Genomic DNA, 25561 nt, shown 5'->3' with positions numbered 1-25561 from the left:
TCCATTTCTGGAGCACATTTTAGACTCAGACGGATCTAGGATCAAGTCTTAGCTCTTTTACTTACTGTCCAGGCATTCCTGGGCAAGTGATTTAATCATTCAAGCCTTAGTTTAGTCATCTGTAAAACTGGAGTAAACAGGAGTACTTTACAAACTTATTTCAAGTCCTAAATGAGATACTGTGTGGTTTTTGGCACACACCAGGGATTTGATGCATGCCACTTCCTCCCTCTGTTTTATATTTGGAAGGGGTAGGGATTGGAATGGTAAGTAGAAAAATCCAGGCTTTGGAGGCAGACGAATCTGTTCTGACCCTCCATGTTGCCACCTACTAACTGTGTGTCCTTAGGCAAGTTACTTAATTTAATTTACTAAATTTCAGTTTCTTCAACTGTAAGATACCTTACAGAGTTTTTTACAGAGCAAATTAAATAACATTGCAAAAACATGTACTTTTGGTAGACATTTATTAAATGAGAGTTTCCAGGCCTTGCAACTCTTGAAAACTGGTCTAATTAGTACTCTTCATATGTAACTAAGGAGTTTAAAAACGTGACCTCAGATCTCAGGTCCTCTAGAACAAGTGCCTCATCTTCTATCAGAGGAAGGAGACTGAGAGCTGAGACAATGGTTCCAAGCCATATAACTGGCTAATAAGTGGCTGCTAACTTGTTAGTGGCAAATAGGGACTGGCACATGGACCCTCTCCTTGGAAAGTCAATGCTTTGTCCACTAAACTTTGTGAGATTGAAGTCAACCACATTTGTAAATCCAGTTTCACTATTAATTGGTATTAAGATAATATAACTGGAAAAACAATTTTCTTTATTTCCCCAAATGTGCTTCTCAGAATGAGCTTATAAATAAAATCATTCCATGGGAGCGGGTGGGAGCTGGTTACACCTGTTTTCCTGAGAGAAGCTTTGGCAGGACAGTGGAGTCCCTCCTTCTTCTAAAGCAAGGAGAGAGCTGGAGAGAATGTCCAGTTTCAGGGTTTTTTTCTTTGTTGTTGTTCTCCTCCCTCCCCTCGTAAATGTCCAACTCCTTCTTCCCCTTCTTCCAAGGAATCCTCTCACCTCTGCACACAGAGTGGGAGGAACATACTGTTGTACGTTTAGTTTATCTGCTAGACACACTATCTGCTCACACCGAAATATAGAATTTTCTTTTCCAGTTTGAAAGCCTTGCATAGAATAGGAGCTCAATAAATGTCAATATTTATTAAAGAAGGTGTGCCTTTGAGCTCAGTTTATATTTAAAGGGTTTAACTGGCTTGGTTCATTGTTAATTATTGTCCAATGTAGGATAGAAAATATTAATTTTTTTCAATCTTTCAATAACTTCAGAATTAAAAACAAAGGTCCTTTGGGTAACAAAGTTGGATTAGCTGTTACTCTGGGGAGGGAGGGAAGAAAATAGGATCGGGAAAGGTACATATGTGATCCACTATAATTAATGTTTTATTTCTCCAGTTGGGTTGTGTATAGGTGTTTGTTTTATTATTGTTTTTCTTTATGTCTCTCTGTAAGCCCCAAATATTTTATTAAAAAACTGGCTTAAAAGAAGGTAAATAACTTGAAAATAGACTCCCCAAATCTTTAGAATATGAGATCTAATAATGCTACGATACTAAATCTCATACTTAAATCTTCAGGCTTTCCTTCTCATTTTACTGAAAAGCTTTTAATAAGAGCAAAAATCTGTTTACAGATTTTTTTCCCCCTTCTGTTCACTATTTCCATGCCCTTGATTCCAGGGCTGTGCTGGGATGTATTGAAAAGAGCCATTTTGCTTCAAATAGATATAAGTCTAATTCTCAGTTTTTCAATTTATTGGCCATATGGCTTTAAAATCACTTGATATTTCTAATCTCAGTTTCCTCCCTTGGAAAATCAGAGGATTATTCTATCAAACTCTCAGGATTATCTTGAAAATTAAGTGGAAGAACAAGCGTGAAAACATTTGCTACAGTATCTGATACATAGATTTTCAATCAATATCAGTTTCCTTCTTTCCTTCCTTATCCTTCCACTTTTCTTTACTACTTGAACCTTTTACTTCTAAAAGGCACAAAAAAGAAAGAAAAATGAATTTGAGGTAGGAAGAACATAGGCAATCACGCAAGCATTAAAAGGGCATTTTTTGTTGTTGTTGTTTTGTTTTTATTATGTAACTAACAGAGGCTGGTCCTGATCCATGTAGAGTTTTCTTATTTAATCTGATATTTCTTACCTAATGTCATCGCTGCTTATTAAAGTCCAGTTTTGTTTTTTTTTTTTATTTGTTGTTTTTTGCCTCTCATTACAGAACTTTCATAGATAAACTATCCTGTTCTAGGGCTCCTATCTCATTATCCATTCTTTCTTTGGAACAGATGTTCTAATCAAAATACTTAATGGTGGTAGGTAAGATTGATACGCTTAAAGAATTTCTAAAGCCTTTAGTTGTAACCCCAGCAATGGTTATTTCTATATATTAAGTGACCTGGATTCTATCCTACCTTTAATACTAACAGTATAACCCACTAAGCCTTTACCTTTCTTTGAGGCTAGTTTTTTTATATGCTAAATGAGGAGGTTGGAATAGATGTACTCTTTAGCTCTCAAATTCCATTAATAGTTTCTGTGGCTTAACTCATCTAGCAACCTTATACTAAATGAGGCAATACCACTTTGAGTGGTGTTGATTATGGAATTGTGTGCTGTTTGTGAAAACTATCCTCATATTGGTGGCACCTTCTGAACACTGGGATGGACTCGGACACTGTCCTTGCCCAGTGACATATTCTCAAGGTTTGGTAGAGGCATTGTCAAGGGAGCCAGTCTTGTCAAGAGGAATTCTGAGAGCAAAAAGTTGAATTTCTCAGCAGAAGACCTTTTTTCTTGCATTTCTTCTTAAGGTAAGAGTGCAAAACAATCATGCCATGCCTTTATAGTCCAGTAAAAACCTTTTTTTTTTTTTTTTGTTTGTTTGTTTGTTTTTTAAAGATAGTTGTACCAGGAGAGAAGGGAGAAAAAAAAAAAAAAAGACACCGTGAAAAGGAAAAATATGAAGGTCCTTCTTTGGGAGGGTTGTATCTTGGGGAAAATGAAAATTACTAGATAGAGGAATTGGCCCCAGGGGTGGGTGGTGGGGGAGAAAAAGACTCTGCTCCTGACATTTTTATCCAGGGGAATCTAGGTTCAGTGAATGGAAGGGTATTAGGGAAAGACATGAAGAGACTGAGAGAGGAGGAGCGGCTTGCCTTGGGGTCTGTACCCGTGTGGGATTTACAGGCTGACACTAATTGCATTTTATTGTGTGGATGCTTCCCTCCGCTTTTCCTCCTCTTCTCTGTTGTCCCAGGTCTCTGCAGCTGTGCTTGTCAGGTCCCCAAACTGGCTCGATCTCCACCTCCTGAGAACCCAGGGCCTTATTCCCATTCTCTGCGCTCTTGGGTGGGGGTTGGCGAGTTCCGGTGGGAGTGTGGTTAGTGTTGGAGGTGGTGACAACAATTGCAATGGTGACGATATAGATCAAGTTTCCCAAACAAATAGCTTAAGGCAGAATTTTACAATAATAATAATAATAATAATAATAATAATAATAATAATAAAAAACAACCCCTCTGGATAGATCTAATTAAACTCCTTCCAAAATTCAAAAGATCATTGTTGGCTTTTGTAAAAAAAAGGTGGATTTATTTTAAAATTCTGTGTGGACTCCCCTTTCCTCTCCTCCCTATCCCATGTTCCCTCAGACAAAAGAGGAACACTAAACATTAATAACTCCTTGCCTTTATGTAGGCGTGCTTTTCAAAGCACTTTTTATATCTAGTATCTCAAGATTAACTGGATGGAGTTGGTAGCAAGTTTGCTTCCTGATAGGAGCAGTTGGCCAGACAAATGCTAAACAATGTGCAGAGCCCAGACCGGGACCCAGAACACACCACACAACTGGCAGGTGACAATTTCTAAGCATCCATCCCTCGACATAAATGGTACCTGAAGGTACTGGCAGGAGCGTTCTTGTTGACACGATTCGGACTTCACCATGGCCTGGTCCATGTTAACCGAGGCTTTCTGGTAAACCTCCCTGGCCCGGCTCACGGTCAGCGTGGAGGACCAGGCGCTCTTCTTCAGAAGCGGCGCGTCCAGGTTGACCGGCAGGTTGGCGCAGGTGGAGCACTTGACGTCGCTGTTACTCCGGGAGGCCTTGACCGCCTGCTCGCTGATGGTGTTGTAGGCCTCCACGAAGTACTGCGAGGCCGAGCGGTCGGGGCACCTGCCCATGGTCATCACGCCCGAGGGGGCGTGGTAGATGCACACGTCGCCGTCCAGGTTGTCGTCGGAGCTCCACCAGCCGGGGGACGTGCTGGGGCGGGCCTTGGGCTCGGGGCGCCGCTCCTTGCTCTTGCTGCGCTTGCCGTAGCGCACGGGCTGCGGCTCGTCGGGGCTGGCTTTGCCCCCGTTGACGCTGCCCTTGGCCGGCCCCTCCAGCGAGTGCGACTTGGTGAAGAGCTTCTGCACCGAGTGGACCAGGTGGCGGATGCGGCCGGGGCTGTCGCTGCGGTGCTCCACGGCCGTGCGCTTGTACTGCAGCGTGTGGTAGCCGTCCCGGCTGAGCGGCAGCTGCCTCTCAAACTGGTCCAGGAGGTTGGCGGGGATGCGGTTGGCCTTGGCGGCCAGCGTGCGCGGCACCAGCGCGCACTCGTCCTTCAGCTCCTGCTGCGACGTGTAGTGCCTGCGCGGGAAGGTGCTGCTGGCCAGCGGGTCGCTGAAGGGGCCCACGCACTCGGCCTGGAAGGAGTTGCGCTGCGTGTAGTAGGGGTGGTCCGCGGGGTGGTGCTCCACCGGGCTCAGCAGGTAGGGCTTGCGGTCCGAGTGGTGCGGCAGCGAGTCACAGGCCGAGTCACAGGTGACCCCGTGGTGGTGGCTGCGGCTGCCCGATAACCCTTTCATGGCGATGACACCCCGCGGCTGGGTGAGACCTGCGGGCGGGGAGGAACGAGAGGGGGAGACGGTCAGCACTTCTCTTGAACATCGACGTTGCCCTTTGGAGGATCCCGAGGCGGAAGGAGCCCTCGCTAGCCTGCAAGGCGGTTTCAGGGCATCGTCCGACCAGCTCTCCGACCTCGGTAGGGTGGGAAAGCGCGCCGCAGCCGGGGACCCAGCGGCGGTGGGGGCGAGGGCTGGCACACCCGGGGAGGGGGCTGGAACATGCTGAACTGATTTCAGATCACCTGAAAGCAGACCCTCTCCCTCTAGGATTCCGGTAACGGGCTGTATCGCAGGTTTGCGTCTTGCCTGTCTGTCAATCATCGAGCACGGGCACCCCAAAGGCCCAGTTTCCCCGGGAAGCCCTTGCGGATGGATCCCCCTTCCCGAGAGAATTAGTTCCCCTCGGTGTTTCCATGGCATCTGCTGCACACTCTCCCGGCTCCTATGGAACTGTCTGTCTCAGGCATTCCCGGGCTACTTCCCTCCGTTCCTTGCAGGTCGGCTTAGACCCCTTAGCCACCTTTCTGTCCCCCCCCACCTGGCCCCAGGCTGGCCGTGTAAACACAAGCTAAGCACTCCATCAGGGTAAATAAAATAAATGCGGGTGGTAAAAAATGAGAAGCGACTGGCCTCTTATAACTCGAGGATAGATCTTTCTCCCTTCCCTCACATGACTTTCCCGTTAGAATTCTGTAGTGACCATCACAGCTCGCAAATAACCGCCCCCCCCCCCACCAACACCACAAGTGATTAGAGTTGAAAATAGCGATGGTGGCAAATAAATCAGAGCTGTAGAGAAAATCTGCCCTGTTTTTTTGTCAGAGGGATCAAGAGCTGCTGCTGCTGCTGCTTCTTCTTCTTTCTTCTATGTATTTATTTGAGAGAGAGAGGGAGAGCCCGGGTAGGCAAGAGTGGGGGTGGTGCAGAGGGAGAGGGAGAGAATCTCAAGCAGAGACAGGGCTAAGCATGGAGCTCGATGAGAGACTCCATCACACCACCCATGAGATCATGACCTGAGTCGACACCAAGAGTCAGTCGTTTAACTGACTGAGCCACCCAGGTGACCCAATGGCTTCTTCTTAACAGAGCAGTTGAAGGATCAGCTTGAACTGGCTACTTTGAATGTCATGGCATCTCCTTTTCCTGGTTTAAAGGTTTCTGGTTAAACGTTCACAAGCGATGGCAAGAGGGCCAAAGGAAAGGCCCTGGAAATGTTCCTGAGGACACAAAATACCTGGGCCTGAGGGTCAGATCTGCCTCAAAGAGAAGTGACTCCTACAGATCTACCTGTGGGATCCCACCTCGTTCTAAGCACAGATCTTTCCTATGCTTTAGTAGCAGAGGCTGCTGTTCCACAGGGCAGAGTATTTTCTTTTGACTCTAGTTTCTTTGGTAGCTGAGTTCCTATTAACAGCCTGATTTATTTTTAAAGCTCCCTGTAACAAAAATTGTCATGATAGGAGTTGTCCTGAAAAGACAGCATGACTGTCCAAAATATCACTAATGTCATTTCATATTCAGAGAGGGAGAAATAAATGGTTTAACTTAACAACAATCACAACAAAATAAAACACACACACACACGTGGGCTAATGAAGAAAAATGCATACTTTTGAGAGGTCAGGTCTTACCTATACCATGGGCTGTACTGTATATGAGAGTTCCTGACAGCTGAAAATTCCCATCCAGATTTTATAATTCTCCTTTTTTTTTTTTTTTTGTAGTCTCTCAGTTCCTGCACTAATGGCATTAATGGCTCAGCAAAGCTGATTGGGGGAGTTTAATCACTAGAGTCTTTTGAAATTGGTTAGTTTACTAAATTATGAGCTCTTTGAGGGTAGGGACTATGTTTTACTCATCCAGTGTCCAGCAGATACTTGGCTGATGGTGCAAATTGGCTAAAATATTTATTCAACGAATTCATGCATCAGTGCAAAATTTCCTACTGTGGTCTAGACTGAAATTCGAATCAGGTGTATTGAGTAGAAAGATGACTGTGTGACGAAACGAGGGCCATGCACGAGGAAGGGACAGATCATCTCATGGGTGTTCCAGAGATCAGTGGTTTCAGAGTGCAGGAGACAGGCTGATGGATGTTCCTTTTGCCTCTGTGAACCTTTGACTTCTGAGCCTCCAAGGCTCATGAGAGAACATCCCACCTCTTGAAGCTCTCTACCTGCCTTGAAGTTAAAGTCTGAAGAGCTTGCCTGCCCTGCTGAAGACAAGATGTCTGGAGAGAAGACAGTCTGTCCAAAGGACAGAAAGAAACTGACACCTGAAGAGACAAAAAAGGCAAGAAGAACTCATGATACCTGTGGGTCAGGTAAATCAAAACTTGTCCACTGAAGAGAGACTAGTGAAGAGACTTTTGCATAAAATACTTCGGGACTGCTCTGTATAAAGTTATGATCCCACAATTGGGGAGTGACAAGGAGGGATTTAAAAGGGTTAAATAATACATGGTTTTGGCAAAACTGTGGCACATACAAATTTAGATGGAAAAATCCATTGCATGAGGGAGTCTCTCCATATAAAACAGGTCCTGTTGAAGACATTCTTGCCTGTTAAATATGGACTTAACAGTTAAAAAAATATATCCACAAAAATAACCCAATAGGGTTATAGTCACATAAAAAGCCTCATGATTACACATATGAGAATCTCTGTATATAAAATAATGAAATAATGCTTCAGAATTTCCTTCTGAGGTAGCCAGGTCTCAGGTAGATACTTTCTGCTAGGTAAAATGTGAAACCGGCAAAAGCTGAAAACATGAATAATACATATTTATTCCAAATGTACAAAATTGTTTGAATCATTATTCAATATTTAGCTATCTTTAATATGACAACAGCATTTCATATAAAATAATGTTACCTGAAGACTAGCAGAGCAAATGAAGAGCTTTGGCAAAGCCGTTTATATGAATTAAGTGATGTAACCAATGATAATTTTTGTAAATTAAACATACACAGCGTAAGTTTTACTAAAATGTAAGTGGGCCATTTTCAGCATAGAGTCAAGCCCTTATATTTTCTTAGAGAGTAATAGATTGCATCAAGGAAAGATAAGTTAACTTTCCCCCTTCTTAATATTTGTGAAAAGATACTGAGACCTTAATCTCTTTTCTCTATGATGTGGGCAAATATGGTCATGAAAAAATGGCAATAAACAGTCATAAACATTTCTGAATGCTCTTTCTGGTCCAGGCCAAATAAACAACTTAATACCTTGGCCCAGTTACATTTTTCTATAGAAAATCTGACACTCTCTTCTACCCTCCTCCATTTCAAAAGGACAATTGATCAGTTTGTGTTTATAAGGTAAAGCAACACATTTGTTGGCCTTCTGGGGAGTGGGGGCAAGATGACCCATAACCCTCAACAATTGCTGGGACACCTGCTCTTCCTTCTCTCATTCTTCCTTTCCCTTACTCTTAAACTCCCTTTCCATGCACTCCTTTCCGGCACTTCTTTCTTCCCCTCTCCTATTAAGGTCTGTAAGTAACACCCATGGACAATACTTGCTCCATCCTGCAGTGTAACTGGGAAGAATTAACTGAGCATCCCTCATGCAGAGACAACCAAATGCACATAGCAAATCTCTAATGGCACAAAGGCTTATGATGTGCTCAGAGAGATATGACCTAGTCATGAAAAAAGAGGAGTAATAATTCTGATTATCTTCTGTTTTCTTGGAAAAGGAAGCTGCTAGCTCCTGAATTAGACTTTAAGTGGCCATAAAAGATTTCTCAAAATAAAAAGGGAAATTGCCTTTCATGCCTTCCTTTTTGAGCAAGGGTGGGAAGTGTGGGTCAACATGCCTTCATAGGGTTTCTATGACTACAATGATCATCTCTATGACTTCAAAATTGTTTTGTTGTCCTCAGTTCGATTTTACTGTCAGACCATATATCCTGATTTTTGGCTTGGAAAATTTCTTGACTATGTTCACCACCATGAGATGAGCTCTGAGTGTGAGATGCATCTGTTTGTTTGTTTGTTTGTTTTCCAAAACATTTTTTTGACAGATTAATTAATTTTGAGAGAGAGAGAGAGAGAAGAGAGAGGGAGAGAGAGAGAGAGAGAGAGAGAGAGGGAGAGAAGGAGAGGCAGAGGAAGAGGGAGAGAGAATCTTAAGCAGATTCCACACTGAGTGTGGAGCCCAATGTGGGGCTCAACTCCACAACCACAAGATCACAACCTGAGCCAAGACCAAGATTTGGAGGCTTAATTGAGTGAGCCACCCAGGTGCCTGAGATGTGCCTGGTTTTTACAGAGTTCCCACACCTGGAGCAAAAACACTGCTGTACCAATGATGACTAAAGCAAGAACAACCCAGCACTGTAAAGGAAATTCTCAAGGAAGGTAATTTATTAGACCTGAGGGAAAAACAAACAAACCACATATTAGAAGATGCTGACAAGGGAAAATAGTCTTGCAAAGCTGGCAAGTCCGTATTTCATTTTGATTTCTGTGCATGTCTTTATTTAGAGCTGCTGTTCTTGATTTTTTCTTTAGATGCAGATGGAAGAACCAAGTGAAGGGCTTCTACTCTCTCATTCAATGAAGACTATAAGCCAGGTCATCATGACTTGCTTTAGAAAGAACAATGTGGGAGACCCTGTCCAGGTGAACAGGGGGCACTGTGTTCTGGTTTGGGGAGACACTGGGATGAAGAAATCTCCACAAATCTTTTTCAGGGTCAAGTGGCCTTTTTGTCTTTCCTCTGTGCAACCTGCCCATACTAGGTTATAACAATCAACTGACAGAGAGAGAAAGGATTCCCTTATGGAAGAGTAGAAAGTAGTCTCAGAGGATGCCTGGACAGTTCAGTGGTTGAGTGCCTTTGGCTTAGGTCAGGTCGTGATCCTGGGGTCCTGAGATCGAGTTCTGCACCGGGCTCCAATCAGGGATTCTGCTTCTCCCTTTGCCTCTCTCTCTCTGTGTCTCTCATGAATGAATGAATGAATAAATAAATAAATAAATAAATAAATAAATAAATAAATAAATAAAATAAAATAAAATAAAATGAAAAAATTTTAAAAAGTAGTCTCAGAATAATAATGTCATATAATGACAATGTTTCCCAGTGACTAATTCTGGCTAATGCAATAAGACTAGAAATGGCATGTGCAGTTTCTGGAAAATGTATCTAAAGGGAAGGGCACACCCTTCTTTGCCCCATCCCTGGCTGGAATGTTGACATGCCACGAGGTATAAGTTACTGTTGGAGCAGCACAGGACAAAGGATGTGGCCACAAGGGAGTGCCATTTCAGCCCAGCTCTGCATCTTGCTTCTGCCAGAGAAAACAGACCTTTACCTTTGCCTGAGTCACTATTATTCTGTCTTCTGACACTTGCATCTGAAGCTATTCTTGAGATGGGCATTCAAGGCCAAATCCTGAGGAGCTTTCGTAAGCTATGTACCCAGGACTTGGCTTTGCAAGCGGTGGTACTCCACGAGGGTGATTTAAACCAGAGAGTGACAAGGCCATCCATGAACTAAAGATTTCCCTGGCTGTAGCTAGAAATGAGATCTAGGGGTGGAGAGAGGCAAGAGAATCTAAAAGAAGCAATTATTTCTTGCTTGGGCAGTTCAGGAGGACCCTGAAAAGGAGGAAAGAGTATCTCTGAAGAGAGTGAGAATGTGGCCCGCTGGGGTATGGCTTCTCTTTGAACTTCTCTTTGCTTGCAACGTGTGTTTCTACTACAGTCTAAACACACAGAGCACTCTTTCTGCACAGAACAAAATACTATGCAATATGGACGCAGGTTTTTTTAATCAGCATTTTTTTTTTTACTCTATTAGTAATAAATCTCAACTCTATGGGGATCAAGAAAGAAGACCTTTATGAATGCTCAATGGGCTTATGATTTTAAAATAAAAAAAAAAATTTAAAAATAGAGGAATTGTTCTCACTGATATACTACCAAAAAACAAAGCTGTGCCACTTGGGGGTAAAAGTAATCAGAAAACCCAGCAGAGGTGAAGGCATGAGTTAACATTGCCCAACATGAAGACCCATTTTTCAGACATTTTCTGACCTTCTGGATCTGTAGCTACAAAAGATAGCTGAATGCCATTCTTTCAATTTTTCAGACTTCCCTGCTTGAAGATTTTCATATGTTCTATACTTGAAGTCATATAAATACCATTAGAGCGCCGTTGAATAAGCACAGGCTGAAACACACCCATTATCTTACTCAGAGTACAATGCTAAGCCGTATTACGTACACAGAATATATTCTGGTTTTCCATTAACATTAATTGCCATCCTAATCATCTGCAGTTGGATTTTGTTTGTGAATACCTCCTTTAGTCAGCCTGCTTCTACAAATAAATGCCTTTTGAGCATTTTCCCTTTCAAAAGATATGATATTGTACACAAAACAATACAAAACAAAAAAACCCCAACAAGCCAAACCTCCTCCAATTTGGCCCCAGTAGGTAGCACAATTACAACTGCCTTTGTCTTCATACAAAGCTTTTAGAAAGTGGTTTCACTTTGACTTTTGAGCATAAAAAGGTGGAGGGTGACATTTCTCAAGAAATAGTTACTAAGTCCTCATTAATATGGGTATACATTTATCGCTGGTTGAGTAAAATCTCATAGAACTTAGGAGGGGATTTTTATTGTGGAAATAATTGAGGCAGTACATTATGAAAATCTCACAGCATTATTTTGGACTGTTGATTTTGGAAGGTGGCTGTTCTGACTCTCCGTGACCTTGGAGATATCCTCCCCATGGAGTTGTTCCCATTGGGATTTCTAGGATAGGGTCTGATTACCTCAGCTATGCTTACAGATGGATTCCCCTGGGAAGGAACTAAAGCAAGCACAGATAAAGGACTTGATCTGCCATGGCCAATAGCTCTTGGGGAGGCCCTGTGGCAGCAGGACACCCTATCCTACTGGAGTAAAACACATGTCTGCGGAATTTTTGCAGAAGAGAGCAAAGACCATCAGTGTCTATTCAAAAAAATGTTGGGAAAGATATGAAAGCCACTGATGAATATAGGAGAAACAGGAGTGATGATAGAATAAAACTATTTAATGGGATATAAAGACAGCCATGACAGAGAAAGGGAAAAAATGCAACCCCAGTGACAATCAAAACTGCACAATATAACTTGAAAAGAAGCAGTGGAAATAGCCTCTGATGAAAATGGAGTTATTTTTGTCTACATCCCTCATAACTAGCTAAATAGTCCTGTGAACATGTTCTGGCACATTCTAGACAACTTGCTTCAGAGCCAGACTATATATTTTTTACCTGAATCAAAGATTTTTTAAATTTTTCTCGTAAATGTCCTTCTTTTATATGCTGGTGCTTTTCTTCCTAAGTTTGTTGTACAAATCTACTGAGTGCTGAGGCGCCAGAAGTACCTGTAGTGGTCCCGTCTGTGGTAGCTGTCAGCTGACACCTGCTTTGGGGAAATATTTTCCCCTGCCCACAGCCTCTGCTGCCGGTGTCCTGGCCGGGGACATTGAAGGCGATTACTACCTCCTCTGACCTGATTGCACTGGGTTTGAAGACCCAACTCAGGGGCATCTATGCAGAGGCTTAGTTGAGTTAATCAGATGCTGGCTCCCGGAAATTTAAATGGAAGTGTTCCTAGAGTCACTGAATGCTGGTGAGCTTATCTGCAAAGTCAAGTAGAGGAAAGGTCAGTGTTTGCCCCCTTGGAAGCTGAAGTCGAGTGCTATTTGAAACTCTGGGGCAGGGGCACCTGAGTGGCTCAGTGGTTGAGCAACTGCCTTCAGCTCAGGGTGTGATCCCAGAGTCCCAGGATTGAGTCGAACATCGGGCTCCTTGCATGGAGCCTGCTTCTCCTGTCTCTGCCCCCTTCTCTCTCTCTGCCTCTCTCTGTGTCTCTCATGAATAAAACATAAAACATAACATAAAATAACTAACATAAAATAACATAAAATTTTTAACATAAAATCTTAAAAAAAAAGAAAGAAACTCTAGGGCAGCAGAAACAGGGGCCCTGCAGAGGAAGCATGGTGGGGGGGCGGTGAAAAGAGGAGCAAACATGCAGAGAGAAGCAGATCCATGTAGCCCCAGGGAAAGAAACAGAGAAGCTGCCCAGCGACCTTCCAAATCGAGAATGGCCAGGACCCAGCCGTCTGTGGCAGGACCTTGGCAGGCCGACAGTAGCACACCTATGCAAGGAAAGAGACCCTCCTGCCTAGCTGGGGTGACTGCAAGCGCAAGAGAGGCACCATCAGAGGCCTCGATGTCACAGGAGGCCCAAATGGAGTCTCAGAAGCAGCTCTATCAGAACTGGCCAAGGCATCTGAAATGGCTTTTACCACTTTAAGAGCATATTGGCCCCCACAAACCCCACACACCTTCCGATTTCACACTCATTCTTTCAGTGCTATCCTGAATTATCAATGCTTGCCTGTCGGAGAGAGAGGTGGGCAGTACCCCCAGGGTGAGATGGGCCGCCTCTGCAGCTAACCATTGTCAATGCCTTCCATCTGGAGTGTTTTACTGCAGGTGCTTCGCCAGCCACACCCCCCCCCCCCCCCAGCCGCCCCACCCCTACAATAGCTGTAGTTGATGGGAATGAGCTTGGCAATTTCTCCAACACCACTCCTGCTGCTTCCTTGTTCGCATAATTTGTAAAAGGCCTTATTCTTACTCTTCACCTATCCAGCAATTAGACTCCTTTTTGATTTGTTATCATTATTTGTTCATTTCGGAACAGGTTGTTCCTTCCCCCTTGAGAATTCTACACCCCATCTCAAACTTGAAACAAAGAAATCCTGCTCCAATCAACTCTCTGAAACACCGTTGCTGTGGGAGAAGAGAACATGATGACATTCCCTGTCCCTGGATGGCAATCACTCAGTTTTGACAGATGCGGGTGTGAGCCTGTAAGAAGCAGCCTGTATTCTTTGAATGTGCTGGGCGTGGAGTCAAATTGCATTGATGCATATGAATTTAATTCAACACCAATTTACTGAATAACTATTGTTCACATGCAGTGCCCTGGGCACTGTAAAAAGAATTAAGGGTTCTTATTATTCCCGCCCTCACCTCTGCTCTCTCCTGTTTCCTCCTTCCCTTCTCCCCACTCGGGTTCATCTGATGGGTCTCAGGATAGTTTCCTCTTGAGTTCTCCCGTTCTCCCACAACTCTCTCTCCTCTAGTTATTTAGCTCCCTGGGTCTCGCTTCCTTCCTTTGCTGGCCTAGGAGACACATCGTGTCAAACACTCCCTTGTAAGCACCCTCAGCTCCTTGCTCTGTGATTCTTCTATCTGCCTCATCTATTCTGGACAATATAAAACCGAGGAGGGGTGCCACCGTCCTTCTGTTCTTCCACACAGGGGCTGCATGTCACTGGGGATGGGACTGGTGCCATGACAAATTCCCAGTGTCCAAACTCTGCTCCAGTCCCAAAGCTGATTGTGAAGAACGCGGTGGATCTCCTGCTTCTGTTGCTTCTGTTCCAAGCCCTTGACTCCCTTCCTTGAGTCTCATCTGGACTTGGTTGGAAAAACCAAGACAGTAACCAACAAATACCAAGTGAATAGAAAAGGAATGGTCCCTCTGCCTCCAGTAACCACAATACCTACAGACATTTTCGAGCACCTCTATTCCAGGCACATGTTGACCATGCTAAATGCATTATCTCATTTCATCCTCAAACAATATGTGGCAGGGACTATTCTCTGGATGAGAAAATAAGACTATTGAAGATTAAACAGCTTGTCTGGGATAACACAGCTGGTTAATTTTGAAGCTACTATGCTCTTTGCACTAAGCCACAATGACTTTATTCCCACCCCCTCTAGCACACACACACACACACACACAGATGCACACTCCACAGCATTTTCTATAATCCTAACAGTATGATTTGTAATGTGATCTTTGTTATCTGATCGTGCCATTTTTCACTTTAAGTTCTCTCCAGACTTCCTACACGTTTACAATGTAATCTAAACCTTTGAAGATGACCCACAGTAGAGATTTTCATGATCTATACGGTCTAGACCCCATCTCCTAGGCAGCCTTGTCTCCTGTCACCCCACTCCTTACACCAGCAGCACTGGACTCCACGTACTCTTCCCCATATGCCACGCTTTCCAGTGTCCTTGTGCTTTGTGTTCTCTCAAATACTCATCTCTGTTCACTGAGCCAATTCTCATTTCTCCTTCAAGAGGAGGTACAAAGACAGCCTCCTCTTAAAATCTTCCCTGTGCTAAAGGAAGTTTGGAAGTGGGAGGCCCTATCTAATTTATGATCTAGTTGAGGAGATAAACAACATAAGCATAAAACAATCAGAGAATAATACAAGTCAGAATCTAATCAAGCCCTAGATTGTGTGGTACATGTTGCACATGTAATGCACCAAAGAAAAAGCTTTTGAAAAAAAAAAACACACTAGAAGCTGCAAAAGTTAAGGAGTGCATAGACATCTCAACCTAGGAGGTTCAGGAAGTCCAGAGAAGCACATCCTTCTATGGCGAGGTTCTTTGGTTGATGTACAATGCTTACTCTGCATTTTGTTCAAATCTGACTATTTCATCTCCCTTCTGGCTTTTTTTAATGCTTCCACTTTTACTGCTGCTTTTGTCTTTGATGATACTCTCCAGATGTGAGTTGGATTGTCTGAGAGCTGCAAACTTGGCCTCAATATTTAGGCCTCTGTCTGGCTTCCTTCCATTGATCTTCTCTTTGATATTGAGCCTGTGGAAGGCAGTGATAAGAAACAGGTGTTTATACTTGCACGGTTTTGACTGTCTGGATGTCATCGACCTTGGCAGAGTGTCTTCTGAATGAGATGCCATGGGGGGAACCCCTCTCAGGTCTCAACATTAGCAAAGCTGCATGTTTAGCACCTGCCATTTAATCTTGCAGGTACTGTGACCCTTGTAAAATGAATGTTTCCACACCTGCTTTGAGTATCAGGGCATTTATTGGTAAATATATGACAAAATGGTAATGGTTTTATTACTTTTCTAATTTTATTCTACTTTCATTATTTTTCCCTTGGATATATCCTTTATCTTCTTTCATGATATGATCTACATAATCTTATAAACCAATCCTTTGTTTGGATTGGAGTTAGAAAGGTTAGAGTTGGGGTGGAAAACCTATATCTACCCAGATATCTTTGTATTATGTAAAAGTAAATACTTTGTTAATGTATTTTTTTCTTTCACTTGATACCATCAGTTGACTGTAACAATGGTTCTCAAACCTGAGTGAGTATAAAAATCAGCTGGAGGGCTTGCTAAGACACAGATTGCTGGACACCATTCTCAGAGTTTCTGGGGTGGTCCTCAGTAATCTGTATTTCTGACAAATTCCCTGGTGATGGTGATGCTGGTCCAACAACCACATTTTGAGAACCACTGAACTGGACTATTTCTCATGTCTTGTGGAGGCTGAGAAAATTAAGGCCATTCCACCTTAAGTTCAGCGTTAGCACAAGTTCAGCCACCCCAGGCTCCTGTGAATAAGAGCTGAAATTTACATTACTTCAGTTACAGGGAAAAAAAACAGCTTACACCTAGAAAGCCCCATATTAGAATGAGAACAGAGCTCAAGCCAGTGGCAGGAAGCCCCATATTAAAATGAGAACAGAGCTCAATGCCCTTGAAAGCCCCATATCAAAATGTAAACAGAACTTGAGAAATTCCTCCACCCCTTCTGGAGGTCCCCTAGACCAGCCCTTAAAACTAAGCTGAAACCCACCTCGGGGTCCAATTCCCTGCTCCGTTGTGTCGGATACACTTGGACCCAAGCTCGAGCTTGTAAATAAACCCTCGTGTGTTTGCATCGGTGTCGGCTCCTTGGTGGTTTCTCGGGTACGTAATCTTGGGCACAACAGTCTATGATTCTTTCTAGAATGCACACCTTCCTTCCCTGTATCAGGCTTACACTCATACTTTTCCTTCACTCCCCAGATCTGTGTCACTTTTTGGGGGAAGCCTTTGTTGAACCCAGTAGGCAGAGTTAACAACCGTCTTGTGTGTTCTCACATGGCACATTATTCATACCCCGGGCACTGAAGTACTTGCTGTAATGTATGGTGTTACATGTATATCTGTCCCAGGAGACTATGAAATTTTAGGGACAGAGAGGATCTCACTCATTTTAATCTCACCATTTCCTGGGAAGGGCCCTGACACACAGTACACACTCAATGAATGGTAGCCAAATAATTATGTGAATGGAAGTCTCCTGCTTGGGAAACGTGATATTTTCATGTAATAAATATAGTAATTTAGGGATCCCTGGGTGGCGCAGCGGTTTGGTGCCTGCCTTTGGCCCAGGGCGCGATCCTGGAGACCCGGGATCGAATCCCACGTCGGGCTCTCGGTGCATAGAGTCTGCTTCTCCCTCTGCCTATGTCTCTGCCTTTCTCTCTCTCTCTGTGACTATCATAAATAAATAAAAATTTAAAAAAATTTAAAAAAATAGTAATTTATAAAGAAAACTTTTTTTTATCCCAGGAATAATGCATCTTCAGTGTAGGCACCATGCTACTCAGTAAGTATTTGAGTGGTGCTGAATGCAGCTTGCTGAAAGAAGCCTGCTTTGCTATCTCATCCACAGCACGCAGGCTACATCTGTCCTGCAGCCCATTCATCCTTCTTCAACCTTCTCAGCAATCAGAGGCTCTTGAGCTTCAGTGGCAACGATTTGTAAAAACAAAGAAAACTCCAGGTCAAATACTCTGCACCTCCCTGAAGACAGGGAGACTTTTTGGTTAGAACATGGCAGCTAATAAACTGATGTCACGTAGGAAGATGTTTTCTCTTTCTGTAGTGGGCTCTAAGGCTCTCGGTAGGCTCTGGCATGATCTCAGTGGTATTTTTTGAATCCAGTGAAATACAAGCTTTGCTTTATCCTAGGCCTGTTATGTGTCAGGAAGTCAACATACAGTCTATGGAAGCCTTGCGAGTGTGGCCTGCTCTCTCCTCTCTCTACAGATGAAGAAAGTGAGGTCCTCAGAAGTTAAATAACTTGCCCAAGGAGCACAACGAGTAAGCAGCTAGGCTAGGACTTGAGGGGTCTGTAAGGCTGAAAGCCCATGTTCTTCCTGCCCCATCAGTGGCTCTAAGAACCTTCAGGATGCTGGGGGCAGCAAGCAGGGACCACCCTGCAATTCACAGCTTTTGGACTTTCCTTTGAAGAACAGTTCAGCTGTTAAAAGAAAAAAATGGGAATAAACCCAAAAGAAAATACCACCAATACGTTGTCACATTGCCTCTTTTTTTTTAAAGATTTAATTAATTAATTTATTTGAGAGAGAGAGAGGAAGAGAGAAATAGCAAGAGAGAGCACAAGTGGGGAGGAGAGAAGCAGGCTCCCCACTGAGCAGAGAGCCCGATGTAGGGCTCAATCGCAGGACCCTGGGATCATGACCTGAGCCCAAGACAGGTGCTTAACCAACTGAGCCATCCAGGCACCCCAGATCTCCTCTTTTTGATATAAAAAGACCATCCAGCTTAGACGTTTAATAAGCTGCATAGCAGAGTGCTCCCTGGGAATACATATCCTTAGATATGGATAGGTGACCTCGAGATCTTGTTTATAACCCTGACTTTATACCAAAGATGTTGGCCTGTAAATGCTGCTAAGCCTAAGGCCGTAGATATTACTCATGCACTTTTCTCCCCACTACCTAGACCTTCATAGAAAATGTGGATAATGTTTTTAGCCTCAACATAGAAGTGAGCCAGTGTAGACAATCACCTTTCAGTTATCTATAAAGGAGCTAACATTTGTATATTCCTTTTTTCCCCAATAAATATTTACTGAGTATCTACCAAATGACAGGTGCAGTCTAGGGTGCCAGAGATCTAGTAATGGATACACCTCAGAAAACTCTATGTCTTCATGGAAAGTACATTCTTGTGTGGAGAGACAGACGGCAAACCAATATATGATGTATAAAACGATGATAATATCATCTGATGATTATATCATTTGCCAGGTGATGACATATAGAATGTCTTTTATAACTAGTCTTTTGTAAATTCTTGGCTGACTTAGACACATTGAAAATTGCACAAAGTACTGGCTTATTTATTAAAGAGGTAATTTATTTTAATTATTATTTTTTCAGAGAGAGTGTGAGTAGGGGTGGGAGGAGGGGCAAAAGGAGAGAATCTTAAGCAGACTTCCCACTGGGTGTGGAGCCTGATGCAGGGCTTGATCTCAAACCCTGAGATCATAACCTGAGCCAAAATCAAAAGTCGAATGCTTAACCAACTGAGCCACCCAGGTGCCCCAAAGAGGTGCTGGTAAAGTTTATGCCTGTTAGTATATTTCAGCAAATATTAAGTAACTAGATATGTCTGTGTGCCAGACCCTGTCCTAGGCACTTTATATGTATTTTTCCACCCAATTATCATGCAGCCCTATGAAGTAGGTACACTTTTCCCAGAGGAGGAAAACAAGGCAGAGGGGAGTGCTCAGAGTTAATCCAGGAAGTCGGACCCCAGACCTCAAACTAGGCATCACTACTCTATCAATGACAAAGTTTGTCTTTGTCATTCAGCATATTGATGAGACACCACCAAGGCTGCAGCATATGGCTGCATAAATTGTGCACAGCACATCCGCAGAGGGCAAGCTGACTTGTGGGGCAGCGGTTCTGTTGCTTTGCTATCACTGATGTGCCAGCAAGGAATATACTTCCATTTAAAAAATTTAGTGTCAGCATAATTTCAAAGAAGACACTGGAGAAAAACCATGCATTCCCAACATCAAATGGAAATAGGATTATTCACCTATTATTATATTAGTATTACCTAATAAAACAATAATTGAAATGACATATTTTAGAGACATAGACATGTACTTAATACATAGCTTATCTACACTTTTTCTAAACTCCTAATCTGATGACACTTTTAGGTAGGCTATTTAAAGGGGAAAATGCTGGAAACCTAGAAGAAGTTTTGAACTTCTCCATACAAAATGCCTTTTTCCCCCGTGTACCTCCCTGAGCTTAACCTGGAAAATTTCATTTTCCATACAGCTCACCATCTGCTAATGCTGGCATGAGGTGTGGGGTAACTCACACCGTTCAGGGAGCCATCCTATGCTACAGTGATACAGACCTAAGGCCAATGAAAGAAGTAAGTTGTGGGGAGAGAAGCCACAATAAAGTCTTCATTGGGGTAGCATCTGATAGTCTGCTCTAGTACTTCCTATGGTGACCACTGTCCGTAGCAGATTTTCCTCTGACCACTGAAGGGGGATTGTTTCCTCTTCCCAAATCTACCTCAAGACAAAATTCCACTTAAGGAGGATTATAAGTTTCATTTCCCAACCAAACACCTGGGCAGCCTAAAATCCCAGAGGAGCAGATCCAAGCAGGAGCAACAGGTGGTGAGTGTTGAGTGAGTTCAGGGTGTTAAGTCGGATGACAAGTGACTTCAAATGGGGACGGAATGTTAAAGGTATGCCGTCTGTAGGGAAACGGTTCACTTTAGATCTGAAGAAAACTTTTGGATCCTCACTTAGGAGATGAGATTCAAAATTGGGATGCTTTTGCCCTCTTTCTTATTCTCTGTACACAAGATGCCCAGGCTTGGTCAGATTTTAGAAAACATCCTTCCCATTGCCTTGAGCTTCAGCCTACCTTCAATAAAGATGCACTTAGCATCTTTAACTAGAAACAGGCGTCTTCTCTTGCTATCCTGTCACACTTTTTGCTTGTGTGGTCTTAGAGATGTGTTGTTCTTTCTCCTTCTTTCCCTCTCTCTCCTTTTGAGTTGCTCTTTAAGGAAAAATCAGCTCTGTAAAGTGCAAGGCAGTGACTGGCAGCTACATCACCAGTTTTCAACACGGTCAGCATTTTGTGTCCTTTGAATGAGGAAATCCCTTTAGAATTGTTTCACTTAGGCTTTCTATCAAGATCTGTTTTTTACTTTTAGACTCAGAATTACTCTGGGTCACTCAGTATATGTGAAAAACCCCCAAAAAATAAATTGGGGGAGAAAAAGGTTTATATGAACAAATGGGACCTCAGCAGAATAATCATAAAGTAGGACTGGCCCCATGGGTGGTGGGGGACCGGTGCACGTCCACAGGATAAGAGAACTGGAAAGGGGGACAGAGAGGGACTCTGTTATGGGCGCCACACTTCGGCTCTCCCGTGGGTTGCTGCAAGTGTCAGCTAACTGACAACACGTGTGCCAATCGGTGACACCACTATTCTTCATCAGGGCTGCTCAGGATCCCCTGCTCAGGATCCCTCACTGTCTCTCCTGCCTCCACCATTGATCCCCATATCTGGGCATTCGTGGCCCTTTGGAAAGAACAGCATCTGTAGCACTTTTTAAGCATTTAACTCACTCTGAAGAATAGTTAATCTGCACATTATTCCGTCTCCCTTCCAAATGTCAACTCCTTGAAGGGCTCGATTGCTCAGCAACTAGCCCAATGCTGGACACGGAGTAAATGCTTCATAAATATTAAATGAATAAAACAAAAGGAGGCAAAAAAAGCCCCATCAGCTTGCTGGCTCGCTTGCATGTTCCCTAAGTGTTCTGAGGGGACACTCCAAGACTGGTAACAGGGGAACACTGTGCCTTTGGGATGTGGGAAGAGCCACACATGATTGCGTTCGATTAGACAGAGTTTGTTAAGAGAAGAAAGGAATCTGACTTCAGGAAGCTATTTTCTCCAATGTGAGAGTTGGATATAACAAAATCCTGCCTCGGATATCCCATGTTTGGATCACAGGTCCTGATAACAATGAAATGGGCAAAGGGGAAAGAGATTTAGCAATGATAGAACAGATTCCCTGCTCAAGTCCCATGTCTCTTCTGTGACTCCATCTACCTCACCCTCTGCATCCCTCCAGAATGATCTTTCTAAACTCCTAATCTGATGACACCCTTCCCTGCACAAAACTCTCCAGTTCCTTAAAAAGAAAACTTGCATAGCCACACAGCCCATGCGGTCCCTCATGGCCCTGCTGTGACTACCCTCCAGCCTCACCCTACCTCTGCCTGCCTCAAACCTCAGGCTACAACCACCAGGCCACTTGCATTTTGCCTTATCTACCTGCCCCCACCCCCATTCCTTATGACATCTGTGAGGTGCTTGCTTCCACTGCTGGGGGGATGCCCTTCACTGCACATGATTCCTCTCCATCCTTCAAATGCATTTGCACACCCCCCATCATGTCCCCTTTGCCTTTCCTGTTACATGTCCAACAAAGCTCTGCCACTGTTTTCTCTACCCATCTTCCTTCTCTCTCATTATCCCTTCTGCTGTGAGGCAGTCACGGTTACACTTAATGCCAGTACACTTTCTACTCTATGTCCAGTCCACTGTTCATCAATATGAAGCTTTACAATCTCCTAAAATTGTAAAAGCTACCCTACATGAAGAAAGCTAGGACCTGATTGCCTAGGGACAGTGGCCACCATGTTCCCAGCTATCAGACACATGATCCTAGGCTGTTGTAAGAGGTCAAGTCATTTCAGGGTGGGGCTCTGACCCTGATGTCTCTGACACCTGACCCTCAGCCTCCTGGATCCCCATGCATGGCACTATTTTCCTGTCTACATGGAAGTGTTTCCCAATGTACTTTAACACTTCTGTGTGGCCTAGGAAATTGCTCCCTTTTGTTTTCTCAGAAAATAAAGGTAGGTTATTATGCTTGTTCTCAGCAACTAGGGGGAAGCAGCCCACACTCATGGAATTGGAATGAAATTAAACCCTAGAACTAGAATTTAATTTTCAAGTCATAACAAGCTGGGAGAAGGCTAAGAGAAAGCTCTCAAGTGGCCAGCAGTACCCTAAAGTATCCACAGCACACTAGAATTTTCTTCTGACACTATGTGTTGTGTATGATTCCCATCTTCCCTATCAGCCAGGCTCTCAGAGAGCAGAGGGTGGAGCTCACCTCTGCATTTCCTCTGCCTTCCTGGTACCCTGCACCATAGCTGGCCCGGAGCAGAGTCCCTGGCATTGAATCACACAGTGAGGAAGTTACTTCTATTTCAATTCTCTTCCAATCCATTTAGTTGAGTCAAAGCAGAAAGCTCCCCGTCTCTTGACGATAGGATTTTTTTTTTTATTTTTATTTTTATTTTTTTTATTTTTTTATTTTTTTTGTTTTTGTTTTTTTTTTGACGATAGGATTTTAACACCTCTTTTTGCTTTTCCTTCCTTTTAAGCAGGATTCAACAGCCACAGCATCTACCGGAGTAATTTGTTTTGTTTTCTTTTTGTTTTCATGGTTAACTTCCACTGGAGGCAAGGCAAATGGAAGTGATATCAAGTTGCTTTTTAAAAAAATGTATTTAAATAAAAAAATGAGTCTATTTTAGAAAAGTATTAAATAAAAAAAATAATGCCAGTAGAGCTGGATGTGGCAAAAGCCATGATGGTCATTTATAAATGATGGATGTTTGGAAAACAGTGACATACAGCAGGTGCTCAATAAATGTTAATTTAATAGATAAATGAATGTCTCTAGCATCTTTTCTCTTCTTTTGGCTTCTTTAACTTCCCAAACCAATGTGGCTTTGCCTGCAGTTTGCATTACTGTGATTATTTCATATTCTGAAGCTATATTCCTGCCTCTACCTTCTGCTCAGCTCCCCCATGCACTAGCACGACCTACTCATAAATGTGCCATGGTTCCTTCTCGTTTAGCAAGAAAGCATTGGCTTTTAGACATTTGTGAAAAGCTGGTTCAAATTGCCCAGAAGCTGGCTCAAACCTGTCCTTCCAAATGCATCGGGCCAAGTTCCTCTGCATAGACACATTTACGAATCCTAAGCAGTACCTGGTCTCTTCGTGGCTCCAGGACTTCCCTTTAGTGGAAAGCCCTCAGAATCTTACTTAACTTTTACAAGTCTTATTCAAATCATCCTCCCTTCATGAAGGCTTCTTTGTTGATTCCATCTGGACTTGATCTGTCTCTCCTTAGAGCTACAGCATCACTTCAACTGTGGGAAAATATTCATCATGTGTATATTATATTGAAGGCATTCCTTCAGTATTTTCTTAAGTGTCCTGTTTTCTCTTTCAGATTGCAGGCTCCAGGAAGGCAAGAACCAATTTCTTTCTTTCTTCCTTCCTTTCTTTCTTCCTTTCTTTCTTTCTTTCTTTCTTTCTTTCTTTCTTTCTTTCTTTCTTTCTTTCTTTCTTTCTTTCTTTCTTCTTTCTTTCTTTCTTTCTCTCCTTCCTTTCTTTCTTTCTTTTTCTTTTTTCTTTTCTTTTTTCTTTCTTTTCTTTTTCTTTCTTTCTTCTTTCTCTTTTAAAGATTGTATTTATTTATTCATGAAAGACACACAAAGAGAGGCAGAGACATAGGCAAAAGGAGAAGCAGGCTCCCTGTGGGCAGCCTGATGTGGGCCTCCATACCAGGAACCTGGGATGATACCCTGAGCCAAAGGCAAGACGCTTAACCACTGAGCCACCCAGGCATCCCAAGAACCAATTCTTATACATTTTTCTATCCTCATTCTATTTTTATTAGTTAACTACCTATTGACTGAATTAATAAATGATTGGAGGTATTTGGGGATATTCTGAGGGAAAGAAATATAAGAAATTAGTGCACTGCTTACAAATGCTATTTCAGCTTAAGAAATGGATCACAAACTCATAGGGGAGTAAACTCATTGGAATTTGAATGTGGTAATTCATCCAATTTGTGAAAATCTACCTCCTTTAAAAAAATTATATGTAGGGACACCTGGGTGGCTCAGCTGTTGGGCGTCTGCCTTTGGCCCAGGGTGTGATCCCGGAGTCCTGGGATTGAGTTCCACATCGGGCTCTCTGCATGGAGCCTGCTTCTCCTCCGTATTCCTATGTCTCTGCCTCTCTCTCTGTGTCTCTCATGAATAAATAAATAAATTCTTAAAAAAATTATATGTAATAATTTTAAAAATTACTTTTCAAATTAATATTATTTACAATTTAGTCCAAATCCTCCCACTGTAGAGGCAAGAAAATTGAGATAACACTGCAAATATAATGCATAGACACACATAAATTTATATGTGACTAACACAGTGTTCACACTGCAAATATGCATGGGTAAAAACAGTTCTTTGGTTCTTTGCAGCATATGGTTCAAACCTCAGAGGAACTACACTCTTTAAAATGCTCTAAATTTCAGACACAATCATAAACAAGGGTCATATTTGTAGTATGTAGTCTACTCCACTGGGTTTAATATATGTTGGCCGTTTATAGAAACAATGGAGAAAGCTGTCTGTGGGCTAATTAGGCTGGCCGTTACTTCCAGGGTGAAGTGACATTATCATGGAACACATTTCAGAAAAGATTCTTCTAGAATAGCTGCCTCTAACCCTTAACTTGTTTTGTTTCATACCAGGTGCCACATTAGAAAAATGGCAATATTGAGATGTCATGCCGTTAATAAAGATAATGACGTTAGTAACAGTAATATGTCCAGGACTATTCAGCAAAACACACACACACAAAAACAAAAACAAAAGAGACAAACCCATGGAAGACAGTTGGCCTCAGTGGGTCTTTATTTGCATGATCTCTCACAGAGGTGAGTCACTTTAATGTGTATAATTTATACAATTCTTAGCTGATGA

At 42.9% G+C, this 25561-nt stretch overlaps 1 protein-coding gene across 14 annotated transcripts in view; it reads right to left on the bottom strand.

The window, feature by feature from the left end:
• The window catches only part of DLGAP1 (DLG associated protein 1), an 874662-nt gene that overhangs the window by 324454 nt on the left and 524647 nt on the right, over nucleotides 1-25561 (bottom strand). For 9 of the 14 annotated variants that reach the window (XM_072828886.1, XM_072828884.1, XM_072828893.1 and 6 more), the window contains one exon: nucleotides 3984-4969. In XM_072828886.1, coding sequence (XP_072684987.1) covers nucleotides 3984-4940 — 957 coding nt within the window. In that variant the 5' untranslated portion in view covers nucleotides 4941-4969. Of the gene's footprint in view, nucleotides 1-3983; nucleotides 4970-5221; nucleotides 5369-25561 lie in introns of those variants that run through there. The other 5 variants (XM_072828878.1, XM_072828882.1, XM_072828880.1 and 2 more) reach the window with 1 other exon arrangement.

Source organism: Canis lupus, chromosome 6 (assembly GCF_048164855.1).
Source record: "Canis lupus baileyi chromosome 6, mCanLup2.hap1, whole genome shotgun sequence".
NCBI classification, from domain to species: Eukaryota; Metazoa; Chordata; class Mammalia; order Carnivora; family Canidae; genus Canis; species Canis lupus.
Note: the sequence above shows the minus strand (reverse complement) of the source record. Positions and strands in the feature narration are given on the sequence as shown.